We start from the raw sequence: 19,149 nt of genomic DNA on the forward strand, positions 1-19,149 counted from the left end.
GTGAATAAAAAAAAAAAATCTGTAGAAATCCTGTAACTTGGATCCCTCCATAGTTTCCATGTATTACCTAGTTTGTCCAGCAGATGGCAGTATAGTTTTAAAATGTAATAAAATGGAAGATTTTTAGTACTTAGTTTCTTTTTTTTATTACAATGCTTGTTTTTAGTGTTTGAATGAGGTTTGACCAAACTTTAGTCAATGTGAAAATCCACAGTCTGAACTTATGCACAGCAATAACAGCCTAAATCCAAAACAGTATTGTGAGATAACGTAACATGGCCCAGTAATATGAAATAACAAATAATAGCCCTAGTGTTTTCACCCTGTGTCCTCTACAACGCCTTCCTGGCTGCATTTAACGTCTACCTCATTTTCAGTGTTTGTCCTTTATGGCTCCACTTTCCTCAAACAGATTTCTCAGTACTGACAGCTGAGGTTAATGATCAAACCCAGTGACAAGGTTCCTAAAGTAACAACCTTCCAAACAAATCACATATCAGAGTGCTTGTGGTTGAGCAACAGGTGAGCACAGATAAACACTGACTGTAGGTCGGCCACGCTGTACGTCTGTCCTTGATGCCCCAAGAGGTGCCTTTTTCTTCTGGCTTTCAGTTTAAGCACTATGACTGCTTGTTCATGTAATTTGCACTGCATAAGAACAGCATTGTGTGGATGAATTTCTTTGGAGGGACCAAAGAGAGGTCATTGTTAGCTAGTGATACTGGAACCTGGGCAGCGATCCATGCAATTACCCTCAGGAATCCAGCCAGTTTAGACCAGTCTCTGCTTAGTGTACAAAAGAAGCCTCTGAATAATAAAACAATGCAACACATTTCTGAAGTGATTTTACTTATTTGTTTGTTTAATATTTTCTGTTGCTATGTAAAAGTTGAACATTTCATTGTGGATGTATTTTTAACTTATCACTTCTAGTTAATCTCCTTCTTTTTCTTCCCTTTTACTCCACAGCTTCAACACTGACACAGTTGGTGTCAGTGGTTTTATTTTACTTGAATTACTGGGCAGTGATTTGAAATAAACATACATATGTTAAAAATATCACGTTAAAACGACACTTTTGCGACAACATATGATGCACAATAATAAGTGATATTTTGGTCGTTAAACAATTACATTTTAGTTGTGTGTAATATACATATAAGTATAAATATCTATGGTTAGTCTGTATATAGCAATAATATAAATGATTAGCTAATTATATAGGTATTTACCATTATAGACATGTGGATGATATAGATGTAGGATGAGCTAAACAGTGATAATACTTAATAAGCATTTCCTTCCTCTAACTCCTTTTGAAATTAAATAGAATTCAATTTCTATTCTGCTTTTTTTTAAATTAAATTATCTATTAAGCCTGCAATGCATAGTTTTATTGTATGCTTGATTTTATTTAGTGTAATAACCTTGTTTGAAATAAAGGTCTGCAGATGAAACTGCGTAATTAAATTAATTTAATTACAAATACTTATTTTATATTATATACTATACTTGTTTTCCAGTTAAAGTGAAAGAAAGAAAGAAAAAAAACTATCGTTTTTATATAAAAAGGGGGAACTCCCTATTATGTCAACAGAAATTCTTACAATCAAATCGTGAGACAAGAAGGGTTGGAACCGCCCTCAATTCAACACATGCAGGAAATAAAGTACACAGTTTTTGTTTATCAAAGAGGAAAAATGTCTTTAAAGTGACTGCAGTAAATTTCTAGACAAATTAACCTCTAAACAACCAGCAAAGCGAGGTCTGAGGTTAGCCCCGCCCCCTTTGGGTTGAGTTACCTGCTCAGTCACCATCTCTCACCTGTACCGCCTCTCCTCCTTCAGTTGCTGTTTTCTTAGAAGTGACAGCTCGCAACAGGTGGTTCATTCGGACCTGTCTTCGTTTTTCTTGCAAAACCAAAGCTGTTTGACTTAGACAGTTTCGACAGCCTTCCCTCCCCCCCTCTCCTCCCTGCGGAGTTACCTTTCTTTTTGCGGTTCTGCACAGAAGATTTTAGGATGGTCGGCTGACGTCGGAGGCGTTGTCTGAACCCACGTGTGTCAACTTAAACACCGAGTCTGCAAAACTTCTCCGTGAGTTGCTAAGGTGGTGACAAATGCACTGTTTGAAATCATAAACGTTATTTAGTGTGTTTGGTTTTCTTCTGAATTCACTGTGCCTTTTAAATGTTTATTAAAATCACCTGAAGGTTTAAATAAACCCTGTTGAGTCTTTAGGATACGGAATCTGTTGATGCTGTGCTTCTTCAATAGAAAATACGGTGAATGTTTAGGATAAACAGTTTTATCAAGATTCAAAGATGTGTGTATCAGCAGTGGCAGTTTTAAGAGTCACTACAATTAGAGACATTTTAAAAGCAGTAAAACTTGATTTGTTTCTGTTTTGTGTAAACAAACAATCAAAACAAAGTTTCTTCTTCTGCTTAGTTGATTAACAACTATAGTTGAACTCATTAGGAATCCCCAGTTGCAAAGGTGGACATTTTCTCCATCAACCTAGGCTTCAAAATCCAATATGGCTACAGAGATGGGTTAATTAAGATGTCCGTTTGAACTTTTGTCATTTTTTTAGTTTTATTAATTCCATTCACTGTACTGTCCATCTTCTGTTATGTCACTACAGAGCTTGAACGCTCTGTAGTGGCAAGAAAAAACACTTACCCTTTAACAAAGTAGGGTAAGTACTTATTTAAAGTACTAGAGGACTTTAGTACCACTAAAGGCAGCCATAAGGTATTATCAGTAACATTTTTACCACAATCTAATAAGGGCTGATGTCCAGAACTTTTAGGCACACCCTTTCTTTAGAAAAAATTATGTCTGCACAAAATGCTCCAAGCAGTAATAAACTCTGGAATTGTGGATTATGTCATAATTAATCTGAATTATGACATAATGTCCAACTAAGATCACCAACTATGATGAAGCATGATGATGAAGGACCATTGTTCACCTATGCATATAAAACACACCAAGCATATAATTGAGCGATGATTAAAATAACTGACTATTTATCAAGTTTGGAATAAGGTGACTTTATTTATATTTTTAAGGGCCTTTTAAGGGAGCAACTTTAACTTTTTATGAAACATAATGGGTTAGAAATATGTCCAAATTAACACAAAGCAATTCAGCACTTTTGGTTTTAGTCCAGAAAGACAGCTTCATAAAAAAAAAAAAAGATTGATAATAGTTTGATGATTTTAGTCTTATTAAATAACTCATCTGAAATAACTCAGTGTGAAATACATGTATATACATTTATATTTTTGAAAAAAAAATATATAATTTTAATTTTTTCAGTATTATTCAAATATTTCTTAGTTTTCATGCTGCAAGGCACCATGAAAAAGTTTGATTTGATACCATGGTTAGTTAAAGAGAGAGGCATCTGACTGGTTAAGATTCACTGGAACTCCTCTGTAGACCAATCGTCTGCAACTGCAGCAGTGCTAGTCCCGCCCCCTAATTCTGACAGGTGAAACAAAATTATGTCCTGCAATAATTGACTGACTGTAAAAATGCATCTGCTTTTTGGCTGATTTATTTAGCAAAATATATTTTAATACATTTTTGACTGTATCGTGGTATATTTCGTCTTTGTCTCAGATGTTTAAAATTTATTACAAATATAAATCATATATTCATTTTTTAAATGCTCACTTTTGAACCTCCATAGAGAATATGAAGTGCTTCTGCTATATTTGTTTTGTTTTGTTTTCAGAACACTGAAAATGTCTATTTCATTCATATGTGATTATTTTGGAGTTGTAACATTTATCCGGCTCTGTTTTTCCAGCATTTCATCAGGATATTCAGTGTCATATTTAGTCTTAATTACAGCATTTAGTTCTGCGGTCAGAGGAAAGTGGTGTCGTGTGCTTTCACTCATTGTAAATACAACTACCCAGTGTCCAACACATTTTCCAGCACTGACATGTGAATCATGGTGCTTTTAATGGGAAAATCATCAGCATTTACAACAGCCTGAGCTGATTTAGGCCTCAGATCAGATATGTGTTATCTCTTTCCAGATGCTTTTCAGGGTCCATGGGACAAAGTCCAGGTTGCTCATGTAAGAAGAAAATTAGATTTTGGTGGAGATTACACAAGTTATCGCTGTCAGTTGTTTCAGGTTCTGCTTTATGTTAAAGGTTGTTGTTAGCTCAGGAAATACAAGCTTCTTAAGAACACATGTTGTAAGTACTGACTTATTTTCCACTGCAATGATTTATTTAACATTGGTTAAGTTATGAAGTATATTTCTCAGAATTGAAATCCATATTATGAGGAGTTCATTGCCCTAGAATTATTACTTTGGTTTTAGCATAAAGCTCATGTTCTGCAGCTCTGTGCCACAGCCGTAAATATTGTAGAGTCTTTTAAAATGTTTGTCTAGACTCGATGCAAGCACTGTGAAGTTTTCTTAATCTTATTTCTACAAACAGCCTCATTTATCCACACCACCGACCCGTGACCTTTTTCTGTCTCGGCTTCCGTTGTTTTAAGCTAACATTTCTGCCTTTAGATTAGGGTTTTCAAAATAATCGATATTTTGATATAATCGATACAAGAATAATGAATTTTTCAAAGATACTCATTTGTATCCCAGTCAATATTAACTGACCCGTTCGCATTTGCACAAGTTGTTGCACTTCTTCCAGCAACAATATCGTGCTCAACACACGGGGAGCGATGAACGATAGCAACAGGCGAAAGTCATCGCCATCCGATGTATCGATGTATCCGATGTATCGTATCGTGTTGAAATTCAACACATGGGACACGATGGCGACGGTAGCAATAGTGGCAGAAGTTGAACATCTATCATCTTTCATGTGTTATGTCCAAAAAATTGTGAGGTAGTGATTAATATTAATTTATTAATTGCTTACATATGTGTAGCCTGCATTTTCACGTCTAATCGTAAGAGCTTGAACATTGTGCATTCATAAGAAATAAATGGTATTATTTATAATCATTTCTTATTTTTAATGATAATAATAATTTATATAAATTATATCTATGTCATATGGATAACATATTTATTTATTAGTAAGTAATTCATTCCTAATTAGATGTTATATATTAGTTTTTGACACTAATTATCAACCAAAGGTGATTAATGTCACATTTTATCACCTGCTCACTCAAATAATTTGTCATTTTTGAAAGCTAGAAGATCATTGAATCTGTATTGCCTTATTACCTTATTACATAACAGTTTAAACTCAACCTCTTGATATAACCATAAGTAGATAAAGAGTAAAATTAGAAATACTGTAAAGTTCTGCTTATCTGGATTACAAGCCATTTTCTTTAGTATCTTGGTCATTCACAGTGCCCTCCACACCCACTGGCACCTACTGCTATACATGTACACACAAGATATGATTCGTTTTAATGTCTGTCTTTCCTTCCATGTGCCCTCCACACCTCTTTTCCTTTTTACAGTCTTTCTTCTCTCATGTCATTTCTTTCTTTATCTTGGGGTCCTTTCCAGTAATCATGCAGGACGTTGTACTTTGGAGGTAAAGCTGTCATTGCTCAGCAACAAGCAGATGCAGGTGCACAGATGGCCTTGTGCTGCGAGGTTGACAATACATGACACCGAGCCTGTCCTCTTCTGGCCTCGGGCGCCTCCTGAACGCTGGCAGCAGGCCAGAGAGCCACGAACAATAGCAGGGAGAGGTGATGACCGGAGCGATAAGAGCAGGAAGAGCGGTCTGCAGCAGATTTCACTTATAGTAAAGTAAATACTCTTTGTCATGGCAGATTTAAGCAGTGGAGCTACACAGCAGGGGGGTCAAGCTGTAAAAAGTGTGGGTGTGAGCTTTCATTTTATTTCTCTGAGGATTTGAGAAGATTACTGCTTTAAGCTGTTTTTTATGATCTCCATGAAGAATGCTGTTTAAACACACCTCCAACTGTCACACAGGGTGTTAATGTCCTACCAACAGCTACAGTATGAGTTATTCGGTATGGCAAACGTAAGATTCGCCACACATTACGGCCGATCGATGTTAGAGAGTCGAACACAAGACCAGTTTCCTGCAGCCAACATCTGCTGGTGACACAGGATCCTAACCTCTTGCTACCTGTTAATAATACAAAGAGAGCTGCTGCCTTACAGCAGGATGTGACTCTTTGGTGTTTAAAAGTCAAATAAGACGATTATTATCTACAGTCTTAACTGTTGCTCACCTTTCTCATTAACAAACGTTTATTAGGATTTAATAATGCAATAAAAGCAAAGACCTAATAGACCCCACTTCTGCTTTGTTGCACATATTATTGGGTTCAGCTGATTAGGCTGTTCACTCATAGGCCTGTGGATCTGGGGTTTGCTGTGTAACCTGTCTCTTCACGCGTTCACAGCTAAGCCAAAGGCCTGAGGCGGAAGGGCGTGGGAAGGTTTTGTTTTCTTCTTCTCTGCTCCTCCTCATCCTTCAGATTTACGAGCCGGGCTCTGCTACACATTGCTTTGTGTTCTTAGAAGACGCGCTAATAATGCCAGACAACTAGTTTGTGTGTCTGGGTGTGAAAAATCCATCTAAATTAATGCGCTCTTCGTTATGCACGCATGGCCCTCAGTGGACTGGATCTAATTGCACAGAACGTATCAGCCTGCTGTTTGCTTTTGTCTCCCCCACCTGCAGCTGCAGGAGAACAAGGTGCACACCTCAACTTCAGATCTGACTTGATAAAACGCTTGGAGCTCATTAACATCATAATGTTAAGAACGTGTGAATAGACAGCGACCTGCCAAAGTATTCAACTTTTTCATACTTTCTTCACGATGCAATCACAGAGTTGAATATTTTTGGAATTTCTTGTGACACAACGCAGATTCTCATTGTAAAGAAGAATGAAACTTAGTTTAAGTGTATATTTTTTACTCGTGAAAATCTCAACTTTTTCACTAGCTGAGTGAAAAATCCTTTCATATTTTGATATTTAGCTGCATCCAACTGCTTCCAGAAGTCATACTGTGGATTAATGTTAAAATACATGGAAATACTGAAAAAAATCTATTTTTGGTGGCTACAAAAGTATTTAGGCTGAGGCAGATATTCACCTTACAGCAAAACCCCTAAGTATGAAGTGAGGGCTACTGTGGAAAAGTTTAAAACAAAGCATATTAATGTGTTTGAGTGGCCCAGTCAAACGGCAGCCCTAAATCCAAATGAGACTTCAAATTGTTCACGAGTGTAATTTTTCTTCCACTTCATAGTTCTGCTCTACTTGTTACTCTGTCCCATTAAAATGCATTGAAGTTTGTGGTTGTAAAGTCACAAAATGAGAAAATGTTCAAAAGTTACAAATAGTTCTGCTAAGAAAACCTATTTCACATTAGACTGTATACAGTTTTATGCTACAGTATTTGTACAGTTGTCCATAAAACTTAAAAATATGCACACAAAAAAATTCTCACTCTGTTGTGCAGTTGTTACTCTAAGTCTTAGTCTGTTCCTTATAAAACCATAACATTCTGTGAAAATGTGTTTTCCCCTCACAGATTTCATCAGTCACTACGTTTTGTCGCACTTGGATGTTTTAAATCATCAAACAAGCTCAAGTATCAGACATGGATATCATAAGTGGATACATGGTTTTTAATGTAATTTCATTTATAAAGGGTTTGCAATAACTGGCCATGAGCCACTGCACCCATCATGCTTGTCTGTCAGCCAGGTGCTCGTTTTCTGAAATGGTGTCTTAGTTTTATGTCAAAAATCTTGGGGGCAATTTCGTGCCAAAGTTCTTTTTTTTTCCCCTTTTTGCTGAGCTTGCTTTTCTCCTTGGGATTAATGTTGCTATTATCGCCTGGTTAATGATTGGCTCCTCAGCCTGTGTAAGTGAATTTGTAACCCTTCCCAGACTAATGGATGTAACTGACTTTGCTTTCCATTTGTTCTTGAATTTTCCTAGACTATATGGTGTGATGTGTTGCTGTCTGACATCTTTCAGTCTACTTCATGTTGCCAAACAGGTCCTACTAAATGTTTCTGAATTTCACATGCCAGGCAGTTATTAGGTGTTAATTTTGGCTTTCCATAAAGCTGAAGCAAAATTCATTTTCTAAGGACTTTTTTCACATTTGAGCTTTTCTCCCATAATTGAAAAACTGTTTTTTGCTTTACTCAGTATATCTCTGTAAGGGATTTATTAAACTTGGTTTGGACTGAAATATTTACGTGTAAAAAACTGAAAATAGTTCACAGTTTTGTGTGTGTGTGTTTTTTTTATTAGATTGCAAATCTATAGCATGTTGTAAAATATTGTGGTGACAAAATTCTCCTCCAGATGCGTCCTCTCTTCAGTCTCTCATTTTTACCTTTATCCTGACTGTCCTCTTCTCTGCTTCTTCACCCAGGTGGATGCCTGAAATCATGAACTCCCCAGGACCTCTGTCGAGGCAAGCCAAGTGAGTTTCACACATTTCTGCTGCTTTCCTGTGGTTGTTTGCCTTTCTCCGTGCAGACTGAGTCGAGTTGCGTTGGCTGCAGAGAATCACTAACCCAGTTTGTGGAAGGTAGTGTGGGTCAGGGACTTTGGGCACAGAGCCGCTCTGTTCAGAGTTGTTTGCTTTGCCTGGGCTCCCCCTCTGTTTCTCCTCCCTCTCTCCTGTTTCCACTCTCTTTCTGTCCTCCAGTCCATATGCTTCACTCTGAATGTAGTCCAATCTGCTCCCTGTCCTATGTTTATCAGAAGCGTTTGAGGGTCTAATATTCAGGGAGAGAAGATGAAGGGCTTCCAGCGTAACCCCATCTCCTCCTTTTGTCATTACAGTGGAGTGGCCAGATCGGACAGCAAGCTCAGCGCCAAGGCCCTCTACGGTAAGCTTGTAGAGGTGTTTCTTTACTGTTGGCTTTTTTTTCCAAGATTGTCCTTTCACACACCTCTAGCCTGTGTCTTTGCTTACCTTTAACGCTGGATGTTGTCACAAAAGGTTGCTGACAGCTAAAATCGTGTAATTTAGGGGGTCGCACACGTTTACCATTAAGAATAGTTCTTATAGAAACAAGACAACTTTATCTTGAATTTATTAACTCCTTACATCCTAGTTGCAAAGAGCATCGAAAATTGTAAACCTGTCAGATCTAGGTAGGAATAATTTTTTTCTATAGGAATAAAACATTTTTCTATCCTCAGTTGTTATTATTAAACTCAAGCAAGTGGATTCTTCTTGTTGCCCTGGTTGAAAAATTGATTTATGATTTTGGGTTAGTTTTATGTTGTATGTAAAGACTATTGCTCTTCATTTTGTATTTTATTTGCCCATCTTAATCAATTCAAACGTACTGCTTCTAACAGAATAAATCACGACTTGAAAATTTAAAGTGCCTTCGTAAAAGTGTTACTATTTGAGCCTCAGAGCCACAATTATTTACTTTCCGAGATGAAAGTGGGCACATTATAGTTCTGTAATTTATCTATTTTATTATTTACCGTCTAGCTAAGCAAATGATTATTGTCTGAACAACAATAAGCACATAAAAGTTCCTTTACTTTTGTTGTCAAGATCTGCTATATTGTAAATACAGCACAGTCATTTTTCTAATAATTTAAGCTAATCTGACTATTTACAAGCATCCTCTTCATACACTAACATAGCTTACCTACTGTCTCTCAACCAGTGTGAACAATTTTCAATTCAGTTTATTTACAGTGTCAAGACTGACAGGAATGGCGTAAAATGGGACTGATATCACTAAAAGGTTGCAGGTGCGCCGAAGAAGTGTATGTGGAGCGAATCCAAGCAAATCAAACTCTCATGAAAGATAATATTTCAATGCTAGCAATATGAATCAACTTGGAAAGAATAACTTGACACCTGCTACGTTTCAAAATCAGTCCCTTGTGCCAAAAGAAAGTCTTCCTTACAATTTTGAATCCTCCACACCTTTTGTTGCTGTAGATCCGCTCTGCCATGGACACAAATCATAATGTTGCACTTCCAATGCAAATGACTCCCATCAGGAAACCCAGAGGTCGCCATGTGCGACATGTAGCTGGGGTTGTATGACCTTACCACGCTGTCACAATCCCTCCCCAATTAAACACATGTGCATAATCGCTGTGAAAATAATTACCAATGTTTGTGCTGAACGAGCTTTTTTTTTTTTTTCCAATTGGTGACACCCATTTAGAAAATTAGGGCAAATGGGAGGGAAAGGATTCTTGAAGGAAACTGGACTTTCCGGCTCCCCATGTGGTACAGCAAGGATTAGCAATGGGATGCATTAGCTTCTGTGTGTCTTCTCATATGAACGGATGCATTCATGTTTTAGTGCATTCTTTAAATACAAGGGTGTGGCATGTAAGTGATTCATTTATATTTGTGCTGGCAAAAAAAAAAAAAAAAAAAGATATTCTCTGACTGTTGCCATAGCTTACCTAAGGTTTGTTTTTTATAATGTGTGTTTAGCATTGCTCATCTTGTGAGGCCCATTTTTCCAACAAATATTACTTTGTGAAGACCCAAAGCCTAAACGACACAAAAAGAAGTGCTTTTTATTTAGACAAGAAGGGGGGAATTGAGTCAAGCGTATCACAATAATCAATAAATCAATTAATGATGAATTAAAATGAGTGTGAAATAGCAGTTTTGCATATCTTCCCTGTCTGAGCCTAATAATTAACATGTTTTAAAATGCTGTTTTGTTTTGCTGAGAATTCATAATCCATTTTATATGTTGTTTTAATTGTGTTGTTTATTTATTTTGGATTTTTAAAATGTCTAACTGTTCCAGTGACAAACGTTCTCTGGAAATTAAAGTTTTTGGTATTATGATATTATTGCCATATTAGTTGAAAATGGTCTCAAAACAACAATATTATCGTTTATCGCAATAATTTCTGGGACAATTAAAACGTCATCGTGACAGGCTTAAATTGAGCCAAGGTTAGGGTTAGGCTATAGAAATAAATGAAAAATAAATAGAAGTTGGTGCAAAGTCCTTGCGGAGATGGAAAAACATAATGTGTGTGTGTGAGGGAGTAAGAGCTAAAGTGCAGGGTGTGCCTGTTCTTAATGTGCGGCTGGAACAGGGTGGGGATACCCATGCATGGCAGGTGAATAAAAGGCACATTGAGCAGTGGAAAGGAAAAGGCAGACTCTCCATCTCATTCGCTTGTTGACCCTCCCTTCTTTGCTTGAGACATGAGCTCACTGGTCCCTGTCGGCACCTCCTTCTACAGAGAAAAATGTTCCAACGTGTCAAAGAGTCGCCTCAAATAGAAACAACACAAAGGTGCAACGGGGCAACGCTCTTTCATGGTTGCACGCTTCTATATTTAGAACCGGCTCAAATAGCCGGAGACGGTGCTGAACGGCTGCAAAGTATCTTCAGAGTCTTTCTTGCTGCACCTGAAACACGGTTAAGCTATTTGTCTTTCAGATATCCACAGGGTGCAAGCAACCCACTGGTGATCTGTGCGACACCCTGCTGTACGTGTGATTAGTTGTTGTTTTCTTGCTCCGCTCCAACTGAGCAACAGATGGTCACTGCCACCATCAGAGGGAGGATCGCCTGTCCTCCCTTTGCTCAGATGATATTGTGGACTGTCTATCTGTAACAGACCTGGATGAAGTGTTTAATAAACATGCAGCAGTGTAATCTCACATATGCAAACTTCCCCCCATAACTCAAACAGTGCAGCAGACAAGTGATGCAAATCAGATCAGGTCCTTCTGCCTGATCTGTTATCAGCTTCTGTGGGCTGAAGCAGAAAGTGAGAACATCAGACTAATCGTTGCTCTGCTTAGGACCAAAACACTCAGACAACAACCTAAGTTTTTCTGGACAATGTCTCTGACAGGTGAGGTCTCTAACTGAAAGGTTTGACTCTTCTGATTCCCGTATTTACTTTTACTTTTTGGATGTTGATGGTGACGCTTTCAGATGAGGTATCTTTGTGAATGCAGATGTAAAGGAGGGAACCAAGAAATCGGCTGGCGGCTGGAAACTGCCTTCTTCTACATTTGGCCTTGAACTGCAATTTTTCTGATTTTACTGAGTTACGAAGGCTTAGAAGTCAAAGGAAGCAGAAAGTCAGACAACTGTGTAAATTAAATTTGTATTTACTATGAGCTTTCAACTTCTGTCAGTCATGAAACATGCTGGATTAGAGCACCTCAGAGTTAAGGTAAATCTATTATATGCAATCTGGAGGGGAAACACACAGGCACAGCAGTTTTGGTAATTTTAGCAGCTCTAATTGTGCTAACATAAGATGCCAAAAGCGATTTTTATCCACTTTTTGTAGTAATTTTAAAATATCCAAAATCATGTTTTACAACTTCTTTCTCATGCACAAAGTGTGACATCACACTACTACAAATAATTATTGATCGCTCATGACAGGAAGGCTGTAAAAAAAGATCAATTGCTAAGGCCGGTTTCAGTGGCCAAAATTGGCAGATCAAGACTTTATAAAACCAGAGATCAGAAATTAGCTACAAAGTTTGAATTTGTGCATTTATTCCTACACATGAAAGAAATGATTTTGTAAAAATCAAATGTCAGCTTACTGTATCATTTATCTGTTTTGTTTGTTGCAGCAGACGTAATTGTGTTTTCATAAATCTAACTAAATAAGCATTTAGCTCTGAAAGCAGTGCCGGTTTTGTAAGGATCGGATTGCTTGAGGTGAAATATCAAACTCCGTGGTGTTTAAGTGATTGTCCGATGGATCTGGGTCACGTAAGAGGCTGATAATCTGCCAGGGTGCTGTGTTTTTATCACCGACCATTGACTCTGGAGAGTTCTGCAGATCGGCCCATCTGCCGACTAAGTGGCTCTTATTGCACTCGGTCGCAGGGCTGTGAATTGATTGGAATTAATGTCAGTCATTAATAAGACATTAGTCGAGCTCGGCTTTCAGAGTGACACCTGACGCTTTTGTTTCACCTGCGGAGAGCCAAGCAGGAAGGAAATGGAGGGAACAGGGAAGGCAATCGGTTGCATCGTTTGGACGGTATAAAGTCGTCCGCATTTTAAATCTGTACTCAATGTTATGCTCGAGCTCCATGAAGAGCTCTTTGTCACGATGGTAAAAAGGGTAAATATTGGAATTTACTCACTGAGCCTTGACATATATTTTCTTAAGTGTTCTGCAAACAACAGGACTTTTGTGCTGCAGTCAACATAAAGTGAACAATAGGAAATGTATCTCTATGAAGACAAAACCCGGTGTGACATCAGAATGTTGACTCTGGTAGATGGAACATGGAAATTTAGAGATGAAAGCTATTGCCAGAGTTTATAGGAACATGTCTTAATTGTTGCCTTTTATAATATTCACCTGCTAAACGGGTCCAATCACTTTGGTGCTCTCATTTAAAACCAACTAAGCTTCTGTGAGGACATCTGGCGCTTGCATGTGGCCATTAATAACTGCGGAGATTGATGTGTTCTTGTTTTATTCTGGCTTTTAGAAGTTGTAAAATGTTTTTGCTTTGGAAAAAAAAATCTACAGGTTTAAAGATTCAATGGTTTCAATTTTAAAACAACAGAAAAAGGAGAAAACAACCATAAAAGATTTTGCTGTAAACGTTTCAAAAACAGTTTTATATAACAAGTGGAGTCCACCTCCTGTCTGATTTAATGTCCACTCAGTTCTGTGGACGCCTCAGAGGTTTGCTGGAGATTGTTGGTGAACAAAAAGAATTATTAGGATTAGAAAATGAAGCAAAAACAGGTCAGATTGATGGATTTAATTAAGGATAATCATCAAAGAGGACCTGCGTGAGGCTGCAAAAGACTTGAGACTGTGGTGGAGGTTCACCTTCCAGCAGGACAACGACCCTAAGCTAAAACAACTAAAACCACAGCGATTAGATCAAAGCTTGTATTAGAACGCTCCAGTCAAAGTCCAGTTTAAATCCAGCTGACAATCAGTGGCAAGACCTAAAAAAATGATGCCCACACACACTTTTCATCAAATCTGACTGAGCAGTCTTGATGCGCAAAGCTTGTAAAAACATGTTGCAGTGGTTACAGTGAAGGTGGCTTTCCAAAGTATTGACTAAAAGAAGCTCAATGCAAAAGCAAGTCCTATTTTCAGACTTTTGGCTACTCTTTTATGTATATATATTCTATTTTATTTCACAATTACACTTTGCATTAGTCTTATCACATAAAAACCCTAAAAGTTTGGTCTCAGGCGGTTTGAGATGTCTGAATAGTTTTGCAAGACACTGTAAGACTTTTAAAGGAACTGCAATACAAAATCAACAACATAGATGAGGTTGTGTGGTACAAACTGTTCATGCAGCTTCCTGTAAACAGCCTGGAGAAACACCTTTATCACCTGACTCCATTGTCATCCTTAGGACCTGATAAGTCCCTTTCTGTGCTGTGTTTTATAGTCTTTTATTTACGTGAATCTCCTATGAGACCATGTGTAGCAGCTGCAGGTCATTGAACCACCTTGATTGTTTTCTTCTATTACCTATTTATAATGTTGTGCCCTTTGTCGATAATTTATTATGCTACTACTGAATATGAATGACCCAAATAAGTCCAGCTGGAAGACAAATGATTGTTAAACTTTTTGTTCTGCCATCAAGACACTTTCAACATTTAGCTTTTGGGCCACTTGCGTCTGATCCTCCATATTTGAACATGCTGCAGTGAGAGTCTGTGATCAGCTGAAAATATTGATTAGGTTATGTAAACCTGATCTGTGATAGATTTTATAGAGATCGATTTATTCATGGAGTCCCTGTTAATATAAATTCAGTTTTTCAGACTGTCCTGTTAAAGAAACTTAACGTTTACAAAGATCGCCAGAGTTTGAGATTTCCCTTTTATAACTTTCTAAGTTCCATTTTTGAACATCTTAAATGTTTTTGTCTTGTGAAGAATCATTCTTATTGTAGGGACTCAGGCCCATTCTTTAGCTGGTCTCAGATATAGTCAGATTTTATTAACTAGTGGGTAAAGCGCCAGAGAGGAGGAACTGATCCTGGTGCCGTCATTGATCTTTGTACCTCTAATAAATCTGGACTTACGAGTCCAGCCCTGGCTGTTCCGTGCCAACTCTGACTACATTATGAAGTGTGGGAGGGGAATTCAAGATACACGCAACCCTACGATATAAGATTTAAGATTAAAGATTAACTTATTTAGGGGTGGCATACGGTGTAGAGGGAGGCCTTCAGTCCTCGATTGGGGTTTGTTTTCCCACCCTGAGACCTTTGCTGCATTCCCCCTTTCACTCTCTGCCCATTTCCTGTGTAATCTATTGGAAATGAAGACCACTGGTATCAGAATAGTAAGACAAAGTACTCATTTGGTGCCTTTGTGGCCATTTTATTTACATGGGCTTATGTATTCTTTAATCTGACACATTTTACAAAAAGTTTAATTTTACAAAAAAGTTAAAATCAAAGTATTTTGACATGGTTTTTGTTTTGCTTCTGCACAAAAAACATTTATCTAATAAACAATCTAAAGTAATTGCCTTGCTAAGTGGGTCATAGACCTGAATCATTAGCAGAGTTGTTGGCTGTGAGGTCATATGGTAAAAAGCTGTCACTTCCTTATTTGCTGTGCGCTCTTCAAGCTCACGCATTACTTTTCCCCTTCGTCTCGTCTCACTACCGAAACGCCAACATGTGGACTTACGGTCAGAGCTGGTTTTTGATGGACAGATCTACTTTACAATGGCTTTTTGTCTCCATAGAATAATTTTTTGTCTTTTTTGTTACCCACAGAGCAGCGGAAAAAATACTCCAACTCAAATTTCATCATGCAAGAGACGTCGCAGTACCACGTTGAGGTAAAGCCTTTGTTTTATGATTCGATATAAGAGTTTGAAATTACAAAAAAATAAAATAAAATGAAAGAGTTTCCTACGTTTTTGATTCTCGGTCACAGTTGTTATTAAAAGGTTTATAGGGAATTAAAAAAAAGTAAATTTTATATTTATTTAGATTTGACAACCTCTGTACTGCATACATTTTTTGTAATCTTTCAAAGCGTTCTGAAGTTGCTGTGTAATAGAACGACTATAGATTGTCTCTCCATGAGACAATGTGTGGTAAAGAGTTCATGACAGGGGAGACGAGTGATAACATGCATTTATATTTTATTTGAGAAATAAAAAAAAACATGTTTTTTTCTTGTAAAAAAAGCAAAAGTTTAAATATCAAATAATTTGTAATCAAAGTAAAAAGGATTTAGTCCTGATTTGAGCCTTTTGTATTTTAGCTTTTAGCTTAATCTGTAAATCCAAATTCCCTGCATCATCATGTCGAATCATTTAATTGATTTTTTTACAGAGATTTATATTTATTTGAAGTCTTTTATGTCAAATTATCAAATCTCAACTTGGCTTTTTTTCTAAGTGTTACTGCTGGCTTTGATATAGAGAGAACCAACACGTTAAAGTGCATCTTAAAAAATGTCAAAAAGCCGTGAGTTGCTTGCGTAGAATTTGTATTTTATTTTATTTTAAGTATCCATACTTTAGTCCAGATTTCACAAATCTTAAACCTTATAGATTTCAGGTAGAGCTGATTTAGTTTGTCAGAAAGTTAAAAATAAGCATCTTGCTGCTGAATTAGCGTCATACAGAAAAATAAAACCTGAGTAGATAATTTTTTGTGCCCTAATGCCCCAATAAACCTTAGAAAATCTGGAAAATGATACAGTTTCTAAATTACAATTATGTAGGAAGTAAGTAAAAGTTGCAATAAGTACATAAATGACAAAACTTTCTTAGGCAAAGGTTTATGTTTTAGTATCAGCAAAATTGTTTCCAAATTGCTGATAGCTGCAAACATTTTAAAAATAATCAAATGCATTTATCTAATTTTTAAATTTGGGACCTGCTGTGTTTTTTTTATGTCCTCTACCTGTTTTAATCCCCTCTTTTACAGCAGACTGCCTATTCGCTAACCTGGTAAAAAAAAAAAAAAAAAACTCAAACTGGACAGAACATTGGAATAAAAGATGCCAAAGTCTAAAGAAAACCTTAAAAGTTGTTTGAAAATCTTGTGAAAATATTAATCAAGACCAATTTTTAGTTGTGGAAAGTGAGGCTTTTTGGAAGCAAGTAGCTTGTGTAGAATTATTGTTGCTAACATTTGACTTTTATTTAAGTGTGTTAACTGTTTAGACTGCCTGATTGCAGCGGAAAAAGAAACAGATCACATCATGATGTGTCCTGGGTTGTTCTTCGACCAGAGATTAAAGCTCACAGTGATGAAATCCTGTGATTTATGAGATTTTATGATAAAACAATCAGCCCTCGGAGTGCTGCAGCAGTGTGGGGCGGATGTGCACAGGTGAAAGATGTGCTGTGGGTCAGTGATCAGATCTGAACTGTGTCCAGTGCCAATCTTGATAATTTTCCAAATTCATTCATTATCACACATGGGCAGGTTGCAAGGCATACTCCAACATAATGAATGCAGAAAGAAGCAGTGCTAAATGTTTTAGAGCAGAAATAAAAAAAGCACAAGCTAAGATTTAATTGTTAGCTAAAGGAACTGCTTTAATCTGTATTTTTAGTTTGTATTTTTGTCAGTATTAATCAAAAAAACAAAGAAACTTGCAGTTAGATTATTTTTTTTTTTAAGTTTTATTTTTCAGGTTTATATATTTTATCACGATTGCAGGACTAAGATGTGAAACACCCTCATTTGAAAGACGCTTAATTGTGACCTTATAGTTTATCTCTGCAACCGGATTGCATCAGGTGCAATAAAGGGTAGATGCTGGGATATCACAGAAACGAAACCTTGGGGTCAGTAATGCTCCGACTCTTCAATCTAAAAGCATTATGTGAAAATACAGCTTGAAAAAATATGCTAACTTGAATTTAAGGTAATCCATTCTGGTAAAACATATAAGGCAGTCCCATCAATAAAACTGATAAATTCATTTGATCTCTTCTTTGCAGCTACTTTTATGCTGAACCAACTGAAATTGAGAGGCAGATTAAATGTATTTTCCACAAACATTTTTGCTCCTTGAGCTTTTTTCTAAGTTTGACATGTTACAACCACAAACTTTAATAGACTTATTTGGATTTTATTTAATTGACTAGCATGAAATAGTGTGTTATTGTGAAGTAGAAAGAAAATCATACATAGTTTATGAACTTGTCTTAATTAAATGTGAAAAAATGCAACAGGCTTTGTATTCATTCATATTTCATTCTGTAAACAAAGCTTTGACGTTTCCTTCAGGTTCACTTTCACTTAGTAAATGAAATCCATACCTGTGTAATTTAATCTGTGCATGAATCCAGCTGTTCTGTGAGAAAATGAAGCAGGGTTATGCTATGAAACCTTAAACCAAACTGAACATCTCACAGAGCACTTTCAGTTCAGTCCATAGTCTGAAAATTTCAGCATAATAATACAACTGCAAAGACACCAAAACGCGATTGCATCAGATTGGGCAAGTAGAGTATAAGTTAGAAAAGCAGCAAAGAGGCTAGCAGTAGCCCTGCAGGTGCTGTAAAGGCTCACGTTGGACACTCTAAGGACTGGACTAGACGACTGATAGTTGTGTATGCCACATTGTCAAAGACAGTTGTTTACAGTCTCATTTGCAGTTTGCCAAGAACTTTGCAGAGGTCACAGAAAACATAGAAGAAGTTCCTTGACAAAGGAGAAAATGAACCAATTTGAATCGTTTTCATTTTTTGTGTGTGCTTCTTGTCCATTTTCTTTGGCCCAACTCCGGATTTTAATCGCTAACAGCTTTCGTTCTTCTTCAGCATCTGTCGACGTTTGTAATGGACAAGACAGAATCTATTGTCACGGTAGACGATGCTATCAAGAAACTGATTCTTCTGGACTCGAGGGATAAAATCTGGACACAGGAGATGCTGCTGCAGGTCACAGACAAGGCGGTCAGACTTCTTGATTGTGACACTCAGGTTTGTTCATATTCACACATTATGCTCTGCATATGTCTCTGTGTCTCTTAGGTATGCTCCCATAAGGAGGTCAGATTTAAACAGATGTAGATGTTCTGCATCACTCCTTAAGCTACTATTTAAATGTAAAGTTATTTATACATTTCTGGAACTTTCTAGAAATTACATGTTGTTTAAAGTGTTTGTTTGAGTTGATGATTCTCATCTGGCAGGAAAGATT

General features: G+C 37.1%; 1 protein-coding gene across 4 annotated transcripts in view; it reads left to right on the forward strand.

The window, feature by feature from the left end:
• Window positions 1–1,810: 1,810 nt before the first annotated feature.
• Window positions 1,811–19,149, forward strand: part of eps8l2 (EPS8 signaling adaptor L2) — a 30,351-nt gene continuing 13,012 nt past the window's right edge. The window contains exons 1-5 of one of the 4 annotated variants that reach the window (XM_007556888.2): window positions 1,811–2,109; window positions 8,401–8,451; window positions 8,817–8,863; window positions 15,751–15,815; window positions 18,768–18,929. In XM_007556888.2, the coding sequence (XP_007556950.1) occupies window positions 8,405–8,451; window positions 8,817–8,863; window positions 15,751–15,815; window positions 18,768–18,929 (321 nt within the window). In that variant the 5' untranslated portion in view covers window positions 1,811–2,109; window positions 8,401–8,404. Of the gene's footprint in view, window positions 2,110–8,400; window positions 8,452–8,816; window positions 8,864–11,699; window positions 11,850–15,594; window positions 15,663–15,750; window positions 15,816–18,767; window positions 18,930–19,149 lie in introns of those variants that run through there. The other 3 variants (XM_007556887.2, XM_016673747.1, XM_007556890.2) reach the window with 3 other exon arrangements.

This window comes from Poecilia formosa, unplaced genomic scaffold (genome assembly GCF_000485575.1).
Source record: "Poecilia formosa unplaced genomic scaffold, Poecilia_formosa-5.1.2 Scaffold81, whole genome shotgun sequence".
NCBI lineage: Eukaryota > Metazoa > Chordata > Actinopteri > Cyprinodontiformes > Poeciliidae > Poecilia > Poecilia formosa.